The sequence below is a fragment of the Chelmon rostratus genome, chromosome 8 (assembly GCF_017976325.1).
Source record: "Chelmon rostratus isolate fCheRos1 chromosome 8, fCheRos1.pri, whole genome shotgun sequence".
Taxonomy (NCBI): domain Eukaryota; kingdom Metazoa; phylum Chordata; class Actinopteri; order Chaetodontiformes; family Chaetodontidae; genus Chelmon; species Chelmon rostratus.
Genome location: NC_055665.1, coordinates 21,014,321 through 21,033,890, shown reverse-complemented (window position 1 = coordinate 21,033,890; position 19,570 = coordinate 21,014,321). Strand labels below are relative to the sequence as shown.

Genomic DNA, 19,570 nt, shown 5'->3' with positions numbered 1-19,570 from the left:
TCTTTCTTCTTTCTTTCTTTCTTTCTTTCTTTTTTTTTTTTTTTTTTGGTCAATGTGCTAAAAGTGAAGGCACTTAAATAAAATTGGGGACTGGATATGCGTAGATAATATTTTTGTGGCGCGCGCAGGGACTCGCGGGCTTTCCAGCCTGACGCCTCGGTGTTTGAGTTGTCTCCCTGGCTTTTCCTCATTCCTTTTCACTCCAAAACAAGGAAACGTGAAGTGGCTCTGTTGTTACAAAGGACAACAGCAATCCGGTTTAAGTCCACACATACACACACACGCACGTACGTACGCACGCACGCACGCACGGACGGACGGACGCACACGCGCGTGCAGATGGAAAGAGGGCGAGGGGAAAAAAAGAGAGGGAGAATTTGGCTGATTAAACCTTTATGAATAAATCAAAGGAAACCAAAACAGACGTCAATAAAAACATACATAATTAATAAATTATATGGAGAGATTTGCATGGATTTGCGTAACTGCGCTGACTTTTGAAGGAAAAGCGTCTTGAAATTAGATTTTTAATCTTTAAACTTATATCGCAGTCACATGGCTGAAAACGCGATAATTCATTTAAATGGTCATTCTTATTAAAACATTTCTTTTAGCGTGGTTCATCCTAATAAACCCAATTAAACTATAATATCGATTTGACAAGCACATAAGTTTGGAAGACATGATACGAAGAACACTACAAAGAATAAATCCAACTTGGAGGAAGACACTTTCAGAGTAAATTAGTCACTATGAATTAAATAAACGCACCAGCAGCCCGTGATACCAAACACTAATTCCTCTGCGGAGTGGCGTTTCCCCCTTTAATTACAATTTAAATCTATTCAAAGTAAGTTCCTTCTTCTGACGGGTTTACTTCCCCCTGTGTCGGACAGCTGTAAAATCGTGTAGACAGGTTGTCATACAACAATCAAAGCCTTCGGTGAATGGACTCTAATGCTTGAACATTTAACATACAATAAGTCCAAACACGGGGAGAGAGAGAGGGAGGGAGAGACAGAGAGAGAGAGTCAGAGGGAGAGAGAGAGAGAGAGAGTCAGAGCGGGGAGAGACGGAAAGAGAGAGAGAGAGAGAGAGGCCCCAGCCAATGTGCTCACTCTATATTCACATTATCCACATTGCTCCAAACGAGGAGGAGCTTGCAGGCTCAAGTAGGGGATGCCAATCAAAGCATCAACTTCAAATTGTATCTGAGAGATCAGCCTGGAGACCTCAGGGCCAGGCGCGTCAGTCGGAGCGCAATTGTTGATCAGATCACATCCAGCGGACTTTGCGCAAGAAAAGAGAGGAAGCCGAGATTTAAGAGCGGGTTGTTTTGACTGCATACCACTGTGTATGTCTGTAGTAGCTGTGACTTTGGCTTAAACACTTTCCCTTTTAGTCCTGCGGGTTCTTTTTTTCTTTTTCTTTTTTCTCTCGCACACCTTTTTTTTACGCACAGTTTTGTCGGACGCATACAGCCGTGCGACAACTCGGCGGTGGAGATGTCTTTCCCCCAGCTAGGCTACCCGCAGTACCTAAGTGCCTCCCAGGCGGTGTACGGGAGCGAGAGACCGGGAGTGCTTACGCCGTCGTCCCGGGGAGGAAGCACCGAAATCGGGGGAAGTCCGTCCGCCACCGCAGCGGCGGTCACGTCGGTGTTGGGCATGTACGCCAACCCGTACGCACACAACTACAGCGCTTTCTTACCTTACACCAGCGCGGACTTGGCTCTTTTCTCACAAATGGTAAGAAGAACGGTGGGTTTTGTTTCTGTTTGGCGGTGCGCTGACGATTGTTTATGCTCGACGTCCTCACGGCTGTCAAAAAAAAAAAAAAAACGAAAACAAAAAAAAGGCGGAGAAATGTAAATGCAGCATGCGTCTGATTTTCTTAAATATCGATCGCTAAATATTGATCCACATTTGCTGGAATTTTCTCAGTTCTGTGGCTTGTTTGGCTGATTGAGTTACAAATGTGAAAAGTTTGACTCGCTGCTACAAACAAAAAAGGAAAAAAAAAATCGGACCCGTAATTATTTAATTTACCCATAAAAGTAAACAAGTAAACAAAACAGGTAATTCACACAAACCGCACGGATATCTCATATTGTTATTTTAAATACATCTGACGGAAGAAAAAGACCGTGCCATTACCGAGATGTGCGTTTCAGCCCGCACCATGTAGGCCTGAAGAAAAAGTTTCTCCTGGTTTCTTTTCCCGGCCACACTATTTTGCTCACATCTTTAGAAATAATCTCCACCACAGACCAAAAGCTTCGTCTGTAAACACATAATAAGTTTTAATCCTGCAGTGCTTTGTTTTGTCTGCCATGCTTGAACGCCACGTGGATTTTTATTTGTGAAGAATTATCAGATATTCATTGGCCAAAATTCACACCTAGTGAAAATAATCAACTCGCAGTGTGTTACTGTGCTGGCCAGTGTGCGCACCAGGCCGGCACAGGCAGGGACTATTACGCCAAAGCTTCAAAATGAGAGCTGCTGTCTAAAATCCAAGCATATGCGTTAACTGATGATGCGTTTGAGTGTTGTGTCGAAAGCAAATACAAGCGAGGCGGGGAACTAAACTCGGCACAAAAGTGTTAGTGTGGCACGCTGGGAGAACTTAACTCGGGCCTTCACAACTGCTCTGACATACTCGAGGAGTGTTGAGGGGCGTTCGGCAGGTACACGTGAAAAAGCTGGCAATTTGCGTGCCATATGCGCCTTCACGATGATGCAACGAACTTTCTGTCGTGCTGTTGACTTCATTTGTCCCGTTATTGGACTGTCATGTATGAAACATGCTTGCTAATGAAAGGTCCCTGCCTCTGAGTGAGGAGTTGTGCAGGCGCAGGTGCTGCAGGCCTATGGTTGTGGAAAGCTCAGTCAGGTGCGACTCTTGGATTTTTTCACCTGTTTGAATTACAGATATATGCAATTCCTAAAATGCATTTGAGCTACTTTGTTAAAAAAAAAAAAGTATTTTACAATCCAGTGTATCAAACTAATTACGCACATTTAATGTCCTACTGTTATAAAACATTATCCTTTATTTTCAAGGGATCCCAGTATGAGCTGAAGGACAGTCCTGGTGTCCATCCTGCCAGCTTCGCAGCACACACCTCTCCGGCCTTCTACCCATACGGCCAGTTTCAGTACGGGGACCCGGCCAGGCCCAAAAACGCCACCCGGGAGAGCACCAGCACCCTGAAAGCCTGGCTCAATGAGCACAGGAAGAACCCATATCCGACCAAGGGGGAGAAGATCATGCTGGCCATCATCACCAAAATGACGCTGACGCAGGTCTCCACCTGGTTTGCCAATGCCAGGAGGAGGCTCAAGAAGGAGAACAAGGTGACCTGGGGAAGCAGGAGCAAAGAGGACGGGGACGGTAACTTGTTCGGCAGCGGAGACGAGGCGGAGAAAAACGAAGACGAGGAGGAGATTGATTTGGAGAGCATAGACATAGACAAAATCGACGACAACGATGGGGATCAAAGCAACGAGGATGATGACGATAAATCAACAGAGGGGAGCAGGGACCACAGGGGTGGTGTCGGTGCGGGTGGAGAGTTGGACAGCTTGGAGAGAAGACGGGCCTTCGCCCTGCAGGCCCATGAGGCCTTTGACAAATCTAAGAGCACAATTTCAGTTCACCCAGGGAGTAAGGAGAACTCGGACGGCAACAACAACACCAGAGTTTTGTCCCCGGATAGACCCGGGAGCTTTCCTCTCCCGTCTAACAATAAGCCTAAAATATGGTCTTTAGCAGAGACTGCTACTAGTCCCGATAGCTCATCTCAGAAACCCACGTCCCCCTGTGCCCCTGCGGCCACCACTCACTCATCAGCACCCCACCACCAGATCCAGACCCACCCGGCCTTCCTCCCCAGTCATGGACTGTACACTTGCCAGATTGGAAAGTTCCACAACTGGACGAACGGGGCTTTCCTGGGCCAGAACTCCCTGCTGAATGTGAGGTCGTTTCTGGGAGTAAACCAGCACCATCACCACCACCACCACAACCACCACTTGCCGTCCCAGCAGCAGCAGCAGCCGACATCAGTGGTGGTGTCTCCGGTAGCAGCTGCAGCAGCGCTCAGCAATGACAGCAAGGCCCCGTCAGAGACCCACAGTCCCAAGCACATAGGTAAGGGGATGATCTACGCGTGCACGCGCACAAATGTCACATGCAGGCGCTAAGCACTTTATACACAACCTATGTGTATTACATTAACTGTGCATCTAATGCGTGTTTCTTTTTGATGTATAATTAGAATAGCAAAGCAGTGTGCACACACATGCAGACATGAGTAGGCTATATGTTTCCACTTAAATGCACAATGTCCACATACTGGATGCACAGCAACACCGGGTTTATTTTTAGTTAGATATGTTCATACACGTTAGCAAAAAATATAGGCCTATGCGTTATCCACTTATCCAGCAGGGCTCATGAGTGTTTTTGCTCATTTCCTTTTCAGACCATGAAAATGGTGTAAGGTCTGATTCGCCTCCATCACAGACGCTGAAGTCTTCCTTTCGTCCCATCCATGACAGGTGAGACAAGTTTTTTACTGTTTTGCTTTACCCGACTGTTGGAAACACACTGCCATAAGAAAAGCCTTATAATAAATTATAAATGCAGAATGCAATGACTATTGCTTAGATTAAAATATATCTATAATATATATCTATAATAGCACTACTTAACATAACTAAAATTAAGCACAAACATGAACATTCGGAAGATCAGGATGAAATTTTACCTCCTGTAATTATTCAACAAATAAACACAATGACATGGGATGCAAAACATAACAAATTGCAGGATATAAAGCTTAAAGTTTGTGTCTGGCAGCTTTTTTCTTCTTCTTTTTTTCTACATAAAACAACAATAAAAACACTACAAAATAAAATAAACAAAGATAAATAAAACACAGTTTGTTTTGCGAGTGACAGGGGTCTTGACTCCCATCCCACACCCCCTTTAATTCCTCCCCTCTGGGGAGAGTGTGGCTACTTATCAAGTCACCGAGTAAAACGGGCTCTGTCTGGGCTGTGTGCTTTCCCTAAAGACCCCTGGGAGACCCGGAGCCCAAGGGAGCGCTCTTACCGAAAAGGGGAAGAGAGTTTACCTCTGTTTCAAGTATTACAAAGTGCCCCCTTCTTTCTATATGACTGTTGCATGGGGAGCTATGCAGTCATATAGAAATAAAAAGCATACAAGTGAATTTTAAAAGGTGACAATTGTTACATAAGAGGATTTTATTTTCCCATACAATAATTTTTTTTCAGGTTGTTAAATTATTTGTATAATTAATTTACCATGCTATTATTCTTATTCTTATTCTTATTCTTATTATTCTTATTCTTCTTCTTATTATTATTATTATTATTATTATTATTATTATTATTATTATTAATCATAGAATGTGAGGGGGTTGGAAACGGGACTGCAGCCTGTTTCAAATCAAAACTGTTCAGCCAGACACTTAAGATGCACATTGAAACCCGCTGTCCAAACACGGCGGGGGTATTTATCCACCTCTCTGTATTATTCTTTATCCAGATCCTCTCTGCCTTCCAGCGCCAGGAGTCCACAAGACGCCACGCAACGGGTCCTCACTGCGCTCTCCTCGGCTTGATCAAGACTTTTTTTTTCGTGCTTGAAAAAAAGAAAAAAAGAAAAGAAAAGAAAAAAAAAGACTTTACACTCCCGAAAAAGGACGGTGAGAAATAATAATGCAGCGTAGCATTCAGTCGGTACAGAACAAATGGCGTAATTTGGTAATATCCTGTGGATGGATGGATTACTTCCTCTATTGATGTGTAGCCTATAATCGCGCCTATAATGTAACTCTCTCTCTCCACTTTGCCCAGGCAGGCTGGGACACTTTGGTAGGCTTTTTACTTTATTATTATTATAATTATTATAATTATAATTATTATTATGTTTGTCTCTATCTTGTGTTTTTGGTGTCTTTTCTTTAATGTAAATACCACGTGATTTAAATTTGTAAATAGGAAGCGTTGAAGGAATTTGTCCAGATCGTATATTTTGCCTAATAAACTAAATGAAATTATAGAGAAAACCCAAGAGCATCCTCAGCCTATATTTCTTTTCTACGTGGATTCAGATCATTAGAATTACGATGATGATGATGATGACTATTATTATTACTATGATTCTGATAATTATAATTAGTAGTAGGAGGACAAATAATTCTTTGGAAAGAAAAGGGAGGGCTACTACCAGTTTCAAGAAGGGTGGGAATGGGAGGAAAAAAAATATATTGGCAGTGTGCAACCAGGCTTAATTTTATTCAAGTTTGGGAGGAAAGCAGCGTGGATGCATTGAGGTGCTAATAAGTGTCCAGATGGTTGCTGGTGACAGAAAATGGACAGGAGCAGCTGGGAAGGTCATTAAGTAATAATATGGGAACGCCCAGTCCAAACAAAATCAAATGGTTAAAATCTAATCTGTCAGAGAGAGAAGTCGATTCGAAGATAAATTATTAATATTTTCGGGGTGGTTTTTTTTGTTTTTTTTTTAAGGGGGTGGGGGGGCTGACATTGTCGGCCTCGTGGAGCAGGGTCAGTGTTTTCGGGGTCCTGTCTGTTCCGAGGCTGATAGTGATCATTAGCCGATAAAAGCAGCTTCTTTGCGTCTTTGCGCCTCAATCGGTGACCAAAAGCAAATATTGATTTACCGCAGCAGCCTAATGGGGTTTAAACATAATAAGAGGGAAGTGCAATAATTAGCTGTGATGGGAGATGATGTGAGCATTGTATTTTCTTTTTCTTCTCGTTTTCTTTTGATTTACCTATAGCCTTTAAACAGGATTATTATATGGAAAGAAAAAACATTTTTTAACGATCTCATGCAAAAATGTGACTGTGTTTTTTTTTTTCTCTTTACTATTTTCTTACGCTATTATCTGGTTGAAAACAACTCCATAAATGCGTTTTTTTTCAGTCTGTCCTACAACGACTGCGGTATAATGAGAGAAACGCTCGCCGTTTGCGTCCGGGCTCTTCTGTAAATGACAGCGAGCTGCGAAGTGAGCTGTTCCACACGGTGAATTACTCGAGCGGCCTAAACCTGTGGAGTGACTTATGCACATCTGTTTTGCAATATCACAGCGACCTCTATAGGCGAGTCCTATATTGCCTGAGCTCGAAACAGCTTTCACCCTGCGAGGAGCTATAAATCACACGGAAGTACGTGCACTATAACTGCATTATCACATACAATGCAGTATACTTTACAGTTTGATTTAAACCCCGGCGCACCTCAGTGTATTCTGCCATCACACATTCCAGAAGAATACAAATAGCGAAAGTAGAAATCCCTTTATCTGTGGGAATATTATGACACTGAGTTCACATAAAATAGTATTAAGAATTAAGAAAATTATGGCTATTTTTCGTTAGGGGCCAAAGTCATCTTTCAAATTCAAATCGTAATCTGCCATAAAGCATTTGCTGTGTGGAGGCACATGTCATTACATCTACATCAAGTCTGCATCGCCTCTAAATTAGGTCATATAAATAATTATTACAACAAATAGTTATGCAAATGGTTGCACAAGTGTAGAGCATTACAGAAAAGGGCTTTTTTCTTTCTTTCCTTTTTAAAATGCTTGGTAAACGTTGACTGGAGCATATCTGTGACAGAGGGGGGGACGTCCATGCGCATAAATCTGCCACTTCAATGGCCTTTCGCTAAACAGTCACGCAGCAGAGCAAAAATTAACAAAGGTCACTGCAGGCTTTGTTGACCGGAGCGAGGTCGCTCCTACACCTACATTAACAGCACCTCACGCACCAGAACGCGCACATATTCAGACAGGAACAATCCGCAGAGCCGAGTGAAAAAGTCCTCATCTGACTGTGATCACTTCACATGTCTGTCAATATTAACTGAGCAGTCAGCTTTCTTTCATCTCCTTTTCTTTTTCTTTTCTTTTTTTTTTTTTTTTTTTTTTTTTTTTTGTAGCGCCACTAACTCATGGGTATAAAACAGGACAATGTGCGGAGATGAAACGCGCTCCAGCTGCCGCCATTAGACACCGCGCGGTGGAAATTAGACTGATATTAAGCCACGTGAAGCCCGAACTGACGACCACGTGCTTTCCGCTATAACGACTGTAATATTGCGGCGGAAAAAGGCAGGTGTGTAAATTTCTCATCCACCCTCCCTCCCTCCGCGCTCCATTTGCGCATGACATCCTCTCATGAGCTGGCTTTTGGGGCTAAAATTAAATAACCTCTCGGTGTCCCATTTATTTCTTTTGTACTGGAACAGCGTGAGGTTAGCGCAAAGGCGTTAGCTGCAGGCCATAATATTGTGTTTCCATAATATATACAAAATTATTCATTTAGTAAGTGGATGTACAGTGGATTGTCTAATGGGTAATGAGCGGAGTTGGAGCTGATAATTAGGCTGTCACTTGCAGCCATTTCTTCCCCGCATGCCCTGGGCCAAGATGCAGGGGAGGGAGAGAAAATAAGGGCCATGAAATTAAAAAAAAAAAAAAGAGGAAGAAGAAGAGCAGATAAATGACTTAAATGTAAATATGGAGCTAAAGAATAATGCTCTCTGGGATTACAGAGGTAAATACATAATATGATCTGCTTTCTTAAAACACCGCAGCCATTGTTAGACAGTAAACAATGCTTATATTATGGTAATGGCACTATAATGGTTGTAGTGACAAGATAGCTCAAATTAATAATTACCATAATTTCTATCATAAATCCATTTACTCATTAAGAGACTAAAAAAAGAGTTGCTGTTTTTCGAAGAAAGACAGAAACTCATCAGAAGTATTTCCAGCAACCTTTAAAAGGCTGCAAGTCTTTGAAAGGCTCGAGGAGGTTCTGCTGTGTTCATCTGAGTGCTGAGACGTACTCGGGAGATATGTAAATTGTGGCTCATGCAAAGACAATAAGTTGTTGACCCTAAAACAATTTAGCATTCTGTCGCAGGCTGTGGCCCCCCATAATACCACAGCCTTTTGTTGGCGAACAAGGACCATCTCCCCCTGCAACTGAGACGTGTCACACTGTGGCAATCCATTCATTTTCCTGGAGAATTGTGCGTGGTGACAGTTTGTGTGTGTGTGTGTGTGTGTGAGGGAGAGCGAGGGGGAGAGAGGTGACTGCGTGGGGAGGAAAGTTTATCACTGTCTTGTCTTTTTTGGCAGAAGCAGGCTATTCTTACAACCGACTCGACCCCTTGTAGTCCAACAACACAAACGTCTTTGCCTCTTCCCATCCCCTTCGCCCTCCTCCTCCAGCCCCCGCTCCCCTCCAACATCTCCGTTGTCTTTTCTCAAAGATGCCCGCCCATATCTGCACCCCTTTAATCCATTTATCTAGCTTCACGAGCGCAGCGCTGGTCGGATGGCGGCACAAAAGCCGTCCCCTGGCCCCCGGCCCCAGCTGGGGGAAACACACAACAACAAGCAACAACAAGTCACTGGAGCCCGGCAGCAGCGGCCACAGCAGGGCCACCGTGGAACCCTGCTCCACCACGTTTAGCTGGCTACTTTGCTCCTGCTCCTTGTTTCAGCAACACAATGGCAGTGAAAGGGACGGACGCCTTGGTCACGGGCTTTTCATTCCGGGAGCGATAGGCTGCTGTAAGACACGATTCTTGCCACAGGAAGAGGTTGGAGGATTCGGTCGGAAAAGGGAAAACGGAGGGAGGGAGGCTCTCGGCACGGTTACACTCAAACACAAATAGCAACAAGGAACTGGTACTTGCCTGACAACTGGCTGGTTGACTGACTCGCTGCCGGTTCAGCAAGAACTCACAACAACTCAACAACCCATGCAGACCCCTGCTGACACAGAAACCTGGCCTGGCTCATAGATACACTCGAAATAAACACGGTCTCTCGCTCATGTTTGCCTGGTTTTCTTTCATTTGGCCACTCAAAGCGACATTCTTACGTTTTGATCGGGCAAGAAAGAGAGGAAAGATAACAAAGGGAGGCAGGGAGAGCCGTCGAGTAAAGTTTTTCCTCTGTCTCACTTGAACATTCTTTCTGACTCTGAGCGAAGAACACAGAAAAGCTCTTTCACTCCTATGCGATGAGGACAATATGCTTATTTGGATCGCAGTCAAAGCGCTGTGCCAAATATTGGGGCACTAATTAGCTGGCCTAATCTAGAAATATTATCCTCAAATCTGATGTATCCTAGTTGAAATGCTCTATTTTGAGAGACCTCGGCTGAACATGGAGGTTCATTATTATCTTCTTGTTTGCTACATGTTTGTTGATCAAAGTTATTTCCATGTGTCTGTTGTTGTTTAAAGGGCATTGACAGGGTCCAATATACACACATAAGTGCTCTTGTGCAGACACACACACACACACACTTGTACTTGAGTTGTGCTTCTGTTCCATTAATGACTCTGCAAACCAATTAAAGCCGGTCTGTCTTGACTTCTCCTGGAGTATCCGTACATAGCAGCTCTACCAGAACAGAACTATATTTAGGGGAGAATGCCTTGTGATCCCCCACCCACCCACCCCCACTCATGCACATACATCTGCACGCTCACACTGCCTCTCTCACACACACACAAAGCAGATACCCATGAGCGACGAACACACAGAAGCAGGAGTACGCGCACACACATTCCTGGTACAGTCTGTTGGAGGATCAGAAATATTTTGCCTTAATTATCCTTCAGTATGGATCATGTTCTTCAGGAGGGACTAGTAATGATGGGGGTATTTATAGTCATTCATTCTCTCCCTGTAATTACACACTCCTCAAAATTGGGGTTTTTACATTTGGCATGTGCTTGAAAACGTAAATTAGACAGACAGCACTGTTGTTGAGATCTCTTTGAAGTAAATCCCCTCCCCGAAACACAATTTTGACGGAAAAGTTTTATTCTCTGCAATAGCGCTTCTCTTCGTTAGCAGGGAGTTTGCTTCCCGGCGCTACTTGAACAATGTTTCTGCAGTCCGGATGTCGTATTGCCTCAGTTTGACATTATGTTTCCCGCAGCAAAAAGAAATTTACAGTTGTAGCATGTCATACATACGAGATTACCTGCTTTTGACAGCAATCTGTTGAAATTATTGTTTTTATTGCCTCCAAAATTAGAGCAATAAGAAAAGGAGAATGTTAAGCGTACCAGTGTTTACATTCCAGTGCCGTGCCAAGCCAGGTATCATAACAGTGGGTTAGCTGACACTTATTTGAAGACGGTTGTGTGTGTGTGTGTGTGTGTGTGTGTTTTCAATAATAAAATGCAGGTTGACACGGCAGGGAAGCCAAGGGCCTCGTGCCCCCTTTTCCTCCCTGCACAGATATTTCCACAGCGACAGATAAAGTCTGATTTTCCTGCCGTCTTTTCTGATGTGATGCCATTGTGGTTTGGGCTAATTCCAGGGGGCTGTACAAAGGGAAGCGCGGCCATCTGAAGTGTCATACTGCAGCTGTGGCTGAAGCACAGGAATTTCCATTTAGCAGAGGATGCTTCTCTCTCTCTCTCTGTCTCTGAACACTCGCAGCACATGTGCAGCGCAGAAGGTGATATCAAATGCAACTCGCCATCTCCGTCCCTGCTAATGCGTAATCTTTTCTCTCTCTGTCCAGCTCTCCCTTTCTGCACCCGTTGCACTTGTTTTCCTTCTTTTCACTGTGGTGGAAAATGCCCATGTGTAGAGTGTGAATGTGTGTTTCCTGAGGTTGTACAAATTATCTATTTTTTTCAGAATGCATGGAGAGTAAAAAGTACAATACGTGCTCTTTATATATAGCCCGAATACAACAAAAAAATAGTTGTGTGTTATTTGAGTTTGGTTAAATTATTATTATTTCACTTTGCATTTAAGGAGGTGACATCTGCAAAGTCTGTGGCATGATGGGTCAAGTCAGTGTTTAGAGTAAACCATCTGACATGTGACGTAAACACCATTGTCCTGATTGTGCAGAAGTTTTTTTTTTTCCCTCTGACGTCTTCCACAGACTGTATTTCCATTTTGTTTTGTGGGGATGGAACAGCACCTTGCTACTGTGTGATGAAGTTGCTATTTTCTTTACTAATACATAAGGTCTGCATGAGTAAGTTTTGAGGATTACATTTAGACTACCAGTGACATAATAAATATGTAGATGCTTTATTAAAACAGCATCTGAAACAGATATTTGATAATAAGTTGTTTCCAGATGATTTTAACTATAGTTCAAGAATATATCTTTAAACCCAAATTACGAACATCAATCAAGACTTGCTCAGACCAGGTTAGTGATACCAACACCACCTCTCAGCTCGAGTTATCAATAATTTCTACTGAAAGGAAACATAAGATGCATTACACCCTCCATCCCCTTGCCCAAAGCAGACAATTACAATGTCAGAAGCTGTCACCTAGTATACAGTAGCCAGTACATCCAATGGCGGGTCACCTGCCAGAGCTGAAACAGAAGAAGAGCAGAACAAGAACACAATGTGTTGGAACTATCACTTCACACGCACGCAAACCTGAACTAAACAGAGCGGGCCGGTCAACAGCCAGACTACCTTGCAGTGATACCTTTCCCCTCTGCCTGAACCGGAGGCTCTTTCTTCACGCCTGCCGTTCCCCTGTACGGTACCCCGTGTAATGTTAGCCAAGACACATGGCGCAGAATGCTGGGAGTTTCAACAGAAGATCACTGTGTCAAATATTAACTGCAGAGCTATCCGCCATAACAAGCTCTAGGGTGGGGTTCATGCATGTCACGTAAATTATGTCAGAAAGGATGAGTTTTTATTCTCCTAAACGTCCAGCTGATGATTTGTTTGTAGTGAATCATTAATAAGGATGCATATATTCCTAAAGCAAGAAATGAAATAAGGGCAGCACCAAAAAAGAGTCTGGATCCAATTTAAGCCAGCATTTAAAAATAATGTTAGTCAGTCAAGACATTAGAACAATTCAACATGGAACGTAGAGTGCACCAACTCTTGTTCCACAGAGATTTCTGTGATTTCTAACTGGTTCCTTAAACTTCAGTAATAGATGCATCCAATTTACATAGGCAACCTTTGAAGAGGAAAATGTTCAGTGTGGCCACAAGAGAGGTGACAGTTCAGATAAAGTCAACATGGATATCAAAATGGTCTTCAATGGGGAAAAAAACACTATTACAGAACAAAAAATGTTGGTTGGCTGCCAACAAAAATATCCATCCACTCAGCCTTAAGATGTCGCATCTGTATGACAGCCTTTAGACGTTAACATTTGTTTGATCACATTTTATTAAATCACATCATGTCTTTTAACTGCTTCTTGGCTAATGTATTCAAAGAGGAATCAGCACAAAGGACCTGTGGCCATAGATGACCTCAAAGTGAAGAATATCACATAAAGTTGTTGTAGCCGTGATGCCAACCGTCTCAGCCTCTGACAGGCTAAGCATGTTATTCCTGTCATCAAAGTAATATTCAAACACGTGCATCGTTTTTCTTTTCCAGGAGGCTCATTCTGCATGCCGCTAAATGTCCTGAGATCAACAGACACTATCACTGAGACAAAAAAAAAAAGTCCTGGCTAGGCATACAATATGTATGAGCTCTGTTATTGAGACCATGTGAATCACACGAACAAAGCATTTTTTCATGGCAAATCATGTTCACATCAAAGTTTAAAAATACACATCCACATCTTGAGGAAATGCCATCACATTTTCTCTGTGATCTGTCTGGGCACATCTGTGGCCAATACTGTCTAGCATGTGGTCAGCCCAGTTTCTACTGCTTTATCTCTGCTTCACTCTGCAGGAACAATGGCGGCGGACCCTTGGCTGCTAGTGCGCACATGCACACGCGCGAATGCATGCAGCCACTTAGATATGCATACAATGTATATACCCGCAAATATGCGCTTTACGGACGTGTGCGAACCTCAGTGCATACATGCAGTTTGCATGTGGCCGCGCACACAACACACACTCACACGGCTTGGTCAAACAATATCTAGCGTGCCGTTTAGTCAGCTTGCAGCCCACATCTCTCCCCTGTCACAACAGCAGTGAACGCTGCGCTCTTTCATGCAGTGAGTACACTTACTGCTGAGAGTCGCAGCCACTGATATCTCAAATATGTGTAATATAAAATTGTAGATTAGTTTTATGTTATTTTTCGTGGTTTCCAAATACTAAAAGTTTCATTTGAAGGTTTGCCTCTTCAGAAGTGTCTGGCAACAAAATCCTTACAAAATGTAATTAAATGAAAGTGAATGTGCAAGTTGTTTGCTAGATTACTGCTTGCACCTTGTTGAAAAGTTAAAAACTTTTTTTTTTTTTCGAATCAATTCCTGTTGTGGATAGAGCAATATCATACCAATAATCCACTTTTGCATACAGTGCATTCACTGAAAAAGTGAGGCTTCTTTGTTGGCTTAATCTGTATACATTGGCCAATGAGTATATATCTCCCCATTTTAAAAATTTCATAAGCCTGTCAATCCATGCACAGCTTGTGTGTCCTTCCATCCCAGCAATTTGCAGCGTGTGCCGCTGGGCCTCTATGCAGGAAAAAAACGATATATGGTGCTTCGCCTTTTAACTAAGATTAGTACAGTTCTGATGCACTGCAGCCTTTAAAATATGTATCAAAGCCGTTCAAATGCCAGCAGTTGGTATGTGGCAGGCAGGGGTGGCAGTGGCTTGGACGATTGGAGTTATCCCAACTTCCAAGTCCTCAGCAGGCCACCCCCTGCCTGTCGTTGGCTTGCCCACCATCGCAATCACTGGTTCTTCACATGAAAAAAAAAGAGGGGGAAGAGTGCAGTCAAGAGCGGAAAGAGAGATGGAGAGATAGAGGGGCAGAGAGAGGGATGAAGGCAGGAAGCGTGGTGGCTCTATCTTGTCTCTGAGCAAGGTCTGCCCCTTGATTGCCCAGCCGCCTTGCTCACCCTCCCCTCTCTCTCTGTCCCCTTCCTCTCATCTCACTCTCTTTCCTTGGGAAAGCGCTTGCTGAGAAAATCTTTATGAACTCCTGGGCCTGTCGGCGATGCTGGGGCTGCTTAAAAACCTGCCAGTTTAACAGCTGTGTGTATGGGCTCGGCCCCGGATAAAGCACTTGGAAGTGGCAGGGCTTACACCATAGGGTGAGTCTTTATGAGGGGCCCTCCTGTGTGGCGGCCGCTGCTGGGGCTGTTAATTGGCACACTCTGAAGTGCTGTATATCTGCCCTTCATAATCCAGACACAGGCGGAGGCAACGGGGAAAACCAAACGTTTATCAAACGCTCAGGCCCCAAGCTCACTCTCTGCTCCCCCTACTCAACTAGCTGTTTAGCTCCCCCTACTCAACTATAGTATAGGTTCATGTGCTATAGGTTGACCCAGTGCACCCTTTACTGACTGTAATAATACAAAAGATTCCTTTAGCATTCAGATACTTTGTAACTTCCACACACAAGCTAAATAGCAAGGCCTTTGACTGTGCATTTGCATCAGAAAAAATCATGCATTCACATATTGCCGATGCATTAGAATAATAATAATACTACCAACCTCATATGCATACACACACACACACACACACACACCCACACACACACCCACACACACACGCACATGCACATACAGTATACAGAGCCCCACAGGAACACCGGCCTCACGTTAAGCAGCTTGGCCCCGGTGCACCATGGGAGGAAAATAAACACACTGGTCCAGCTAAAAGACCCCAGGATGCCATTTCCTCCTCAGCTGTGTTTTCTCTTGTGTGTTTGTGTTAGCCAGTTAGCGTTGCTGTGTTACCTGGCGCTGGTGTTAGCAGTGTTTACCAAGTCCTGCAGTGAGATCAAACAGTTCTTATGTCACAATAATTAACATTCAGGCTTTTTTTTCCACTCTGCAATACGTGGGATTTAAAAATCATCAAATGCACTTTTCTGTTTTCTGTTACCCTAATCTTTCTTACTTAATTTCTGGGAAGGCTTAAAACAACTGGTAATAACAGCTTTGTGACTTAATGTGACATACATGCATATGATCTGTTTCCTATGTAAGATAATTCAGATTCAGTAGTTCAATATGGCACTACAACTATGAATTGGTTTTTGATTATTGTATCCATTTTTCCTACCTTATGAAGAGCACCTGAATGCAACAGAAGGCAGCAGATTTTAACCCAGTCGACACTTTCTGCATGTTTTTTGTGTGTGTCAAGTCAATTACTGCACGAGGGTGACGCACTGAAGGACACGATTTTCAGGTGAAACTGAAAAGAATGAAAGGCATTCACGTCAGAAACAATTCATTTTTTAATGTCAAACCAAAACGATAGATTCCACTGATGGAAATAGCCAGCAGAGGCTGGCTTTGAGATGCTTAAAGTGCTTCTGAACTGTGGGATATAGCCAACGCATGTATGAGCAGCAGCCAGGTTTTTGGTTGTTTGGGACATTATGTGACAATATGATGGACTGGCCAAACGATTTCACCTGTTTGTGACAGAAGCAGGTTAAAATGCAAGTACTTTAACACAGTTAGACGCGAAGCTGTTGAGCAGCAAGAGTTAAGTTCAGGGTTACACTTAGGCAACAGAAATAATTTTGGTTCACCCTAACCCCAAGTTTTTAGTTACGGTTAAATTAGAAAAACTTCAGCTAAAAATGATAACTTGCCGTAAAAAACATCTTTGTGTGAGCCGAGTCTGAATCCCAGTTCTGTGAAGTTGAAAACAGATGTAGATTGCCTTCCCACTACCCCGACCACAGCTCCCTTACTTTCCAACGCACTCTTTCAACGTCAGACTGTTCCTGCTTGTGTTTCCTCCACTTTCTTACGCTGTGTTGTGCTGTTTTCTTGCCTTGACGTGTATCTGCGTTCGCAGCCTATGATAAATTAACATACATTTCAGCACCCGTTCATTTTAAATAACTTCAGGGAGCCCGGCTCTCTGCTGCACTCATTTCAGATCACCATCTTATTGCACTTTCTGCTTATTGCACACAGTGCAGTGATGCCAGCAGTCATTCTGCATGAGTTGGTGTCATTTTTTTCCCAAACGGGAAATGTATCAATTTGGAATGAAAGACTTAATATCGCTCCACTCGTGTATTTCTTCTAGAAGTGACATCAGTGCTGAGTCAGACCATTACATCAGTCGAGCATTACACTTGTTACGTAAATCTGGGATTAAACTTAACTCAAAGAGCAGCTCAGGTAATGTGTCAGCCTTGGGTAAATGCAAGTTTGACCCCAGTTTCAAAGAAAGATATGACAAATGTTGGTATTCTTCTTTTCTCTAAATTTATTACAGCAGTGGATCTCTGGGGCCGTTTGGAACAAACTGAGAGTGTGACGGGAGAGAAAACAGAAGATGAGCCACAAAACGTGCTCGTGAACCTCCGCACTCAGCAGATTTTACTCATATGACAAATTGATTTACTCGAGCTACATCCCATTCCAGCCATTGCTACACATGATGCACACATGAAAGACCTACTAAAACTCAGCCATCAGCAAATACCAGTGGATGACATGTATGACTAGAGACAGCTGATACGACGAGCGGCTTCACAAAAACAGAGAGGACGTGTTGAGGGCGCCGAACGGGGGAGAAGAAAGTCAGACGCAGAAACAAAGCGATATTACAAAGTATAAGAGGAAGAAAAGGATTAAATAAACACAAGATCACAGGGAAGGAGAAAAAGAAAAGTGGGGGAAAAAAGAAGTGTGACAATGGGAGAGGACAGGGAGGAAGGAGCGGCAGGAGCTTTAGAGTGGATGAGCAGCCCATAAGGTTGCCAGATGAGCTTCAGCTTAACCACAATCCTCAAAACGGAGACAAACATACGCCAGTGTCTCCTGTATGCCTTCCACGGACGCCCCTAAATGATTGTAAACATTAGTTCTCGAGAAAAGGGAGGGTTCCCCGGGGCCACTTCTGTGCACTGGATCGCACTACCTCAGCAGTGGTGCTAGATAATCACCAACAGATAATGTTTGGTTAGTTCAGACATTTCTGAGGACTGATTTCACCGCTGATCATGAAGGCAGTGCGTTTCAGACCAGCTTTGGCAAACGCTTGGAAATGCTGTTGTAACAAACGTGGAACCGGTGCTATTGCGTTATGGGTTTTTCTGTGTGTGGCTTCCCTGGAGCTGACTTGGCCATTCTAACCCTAAGCCTAACAGGAATTAAATTAACAGCGGCGAACATGTGTACAGGTCGAAAAGAGGCCAGGGTATGAGGTCAGACTGCACATTTTCTGTGACTAACAAAAGTCAGTCAATCAGATCAATGTTAGTCTCTTGGGATGTTATTTTTTTTTAAAGTTGCAGATGGCTTCCTTCATGCTTGCCGACACAAATATTTCAAGTTTGCATAAATCTCATGTCCTAAATAAGAGTTATGGACATATTGTGTTTTTGTCCAACAAAGCAAATTAATTGCGGGATTTATTCAAATGGCATCACATCACCTGTCCCCTGCCGGTGATGATACCTTTTCTTTACTTTTTTTTTTTTTTTAATTGCAAAAGCAAAAAAAACGTAACCAACCTTATCATTGGCAGAATGACTGAGGACAGATCGTGAATGGGAATCACCAGAAAGTAAATAAAAACTATTTGGAGCGCTTGAACCTCACCACATCTCGCATGTTTCCCAGCATATTCCTGCCTCCCAGCCAGTGCCATAGGTGTTTATATCTTTATGTTATTGTGGCCTTGAGGTTCGGTTTGTGAAGAACTCCACATTGCTCCGAATCAGCTAATTATTTACTCCATTTGACACCAAACAAATCCAACCTCTCTGAGTTTATGTTAAACAGGCCGCGGCTCACTGGCGTTCCTCGCAGATGAAACATTGCGTATGTCACACAGAGTGCGTCTCCCTTTGTGCCTTGTTTCCATCCCTCGAGGACTCCTTTACTTTGTTTGAAGTCTCATTTATTTTACCTACGTATCAGCTTCAGAATTGATTAGGGCCTCTCGTACAAACACCCACAGCACAGTGTTGGTTTTACATGGACATTGGAGGCAAGTTCCTCCTCGCCTGAGCCATTAAAGACATAGCACGCCTTGACATTATTACCATCTCCAAGCTTCCCCAAAGGAATACAAGAGGAAACCAAATGTAAACAAACCAGACATCTGAAAGAAGATATTTGATTCAAACTTTCACATCCTCTTCTCTAAGGTTGCTTGAAAATGGAAACCTGGACTTTGTTTAGATTTGCCTCCCCTGGGATTGGTAACATTTGGCCCGTACGTATTAATTGGTGAACAGGCAAAATGTCCACAGCTGCTTAAGGCCACTGTAGAAAATGCCAAATACTAAATGCCAGGTGCAACATACGCTGTGGTTGGTCTCATTCTAAAAATGAGAATGACCGTAGAGTTTAACATGAAGCACATACAGGTCTTTATGGATCTCTATAAGGGTTTGAAATGCAGCCAGGCCAGAAATGACCATCGGACTCACACTATGAAAAAAAAAAACCCTCTCTGTAGACAAGGACCAGTACTTGAATTAAACATCCATCTAATTAGATTACACCCGTTACGCGTGACGCTGAGCAGAACCTCTTGTG

General features: G+C 43.3%; 1 protein-coding gene across 1 annotated transcript; it reads left to right on the top strand.

Moving 5' to 3' along the window:
• Positions 1-1,280: 1,280 nt before the first annotated feature.
• On the top strand, positions 1,281-6,043 carry irx1a (iroquois homeobox 1a). The gene is made up of 4 exons (XM_041942699.1): positions 1,281-1,748; positions 3,066-4,155; positions 4,490-4,565; positions 5,578-6,043. The coding sequence occupies exons 1-4, from the start codon at positions 1,506-1,508 to the stop codon at positions 5,651-5,653; spliced, it is 1,485 nt and encodes a 494-aa protein (XP_041798633.1). The 5' UTR covers positions 1,281-1,505; the 3' UTR covers positions 5,654-6,043.
• Positions 6,044-19,570: the final 13,527 nt, after the last annotated feature.

Bases quoted from the DNA above. Each gene is read 5' to 3' on its own strand.
- irx1a (XM_041942699.1), top strand. From the start codon at position 1,506: ATGTCTTTCCCCCAGCTAGGCTACCCGCAGTACCTAAGTGCCTCCCAG. The intron at 1,749-3,065 runs GTAAGAAGAACG...TTTATTTTCAAG, and splicing joins TGGCTCTTTTCTCACAAATG to GGATCCCAGTATGAGCTGAA. The intron at 4,156-4,489 runs GTAAGGGGATGA...TTTCCTTTTCAG, and splicing joins CCACAGTCCCAAGCACATAG to ACCATGAAAATGGTGTAAGG.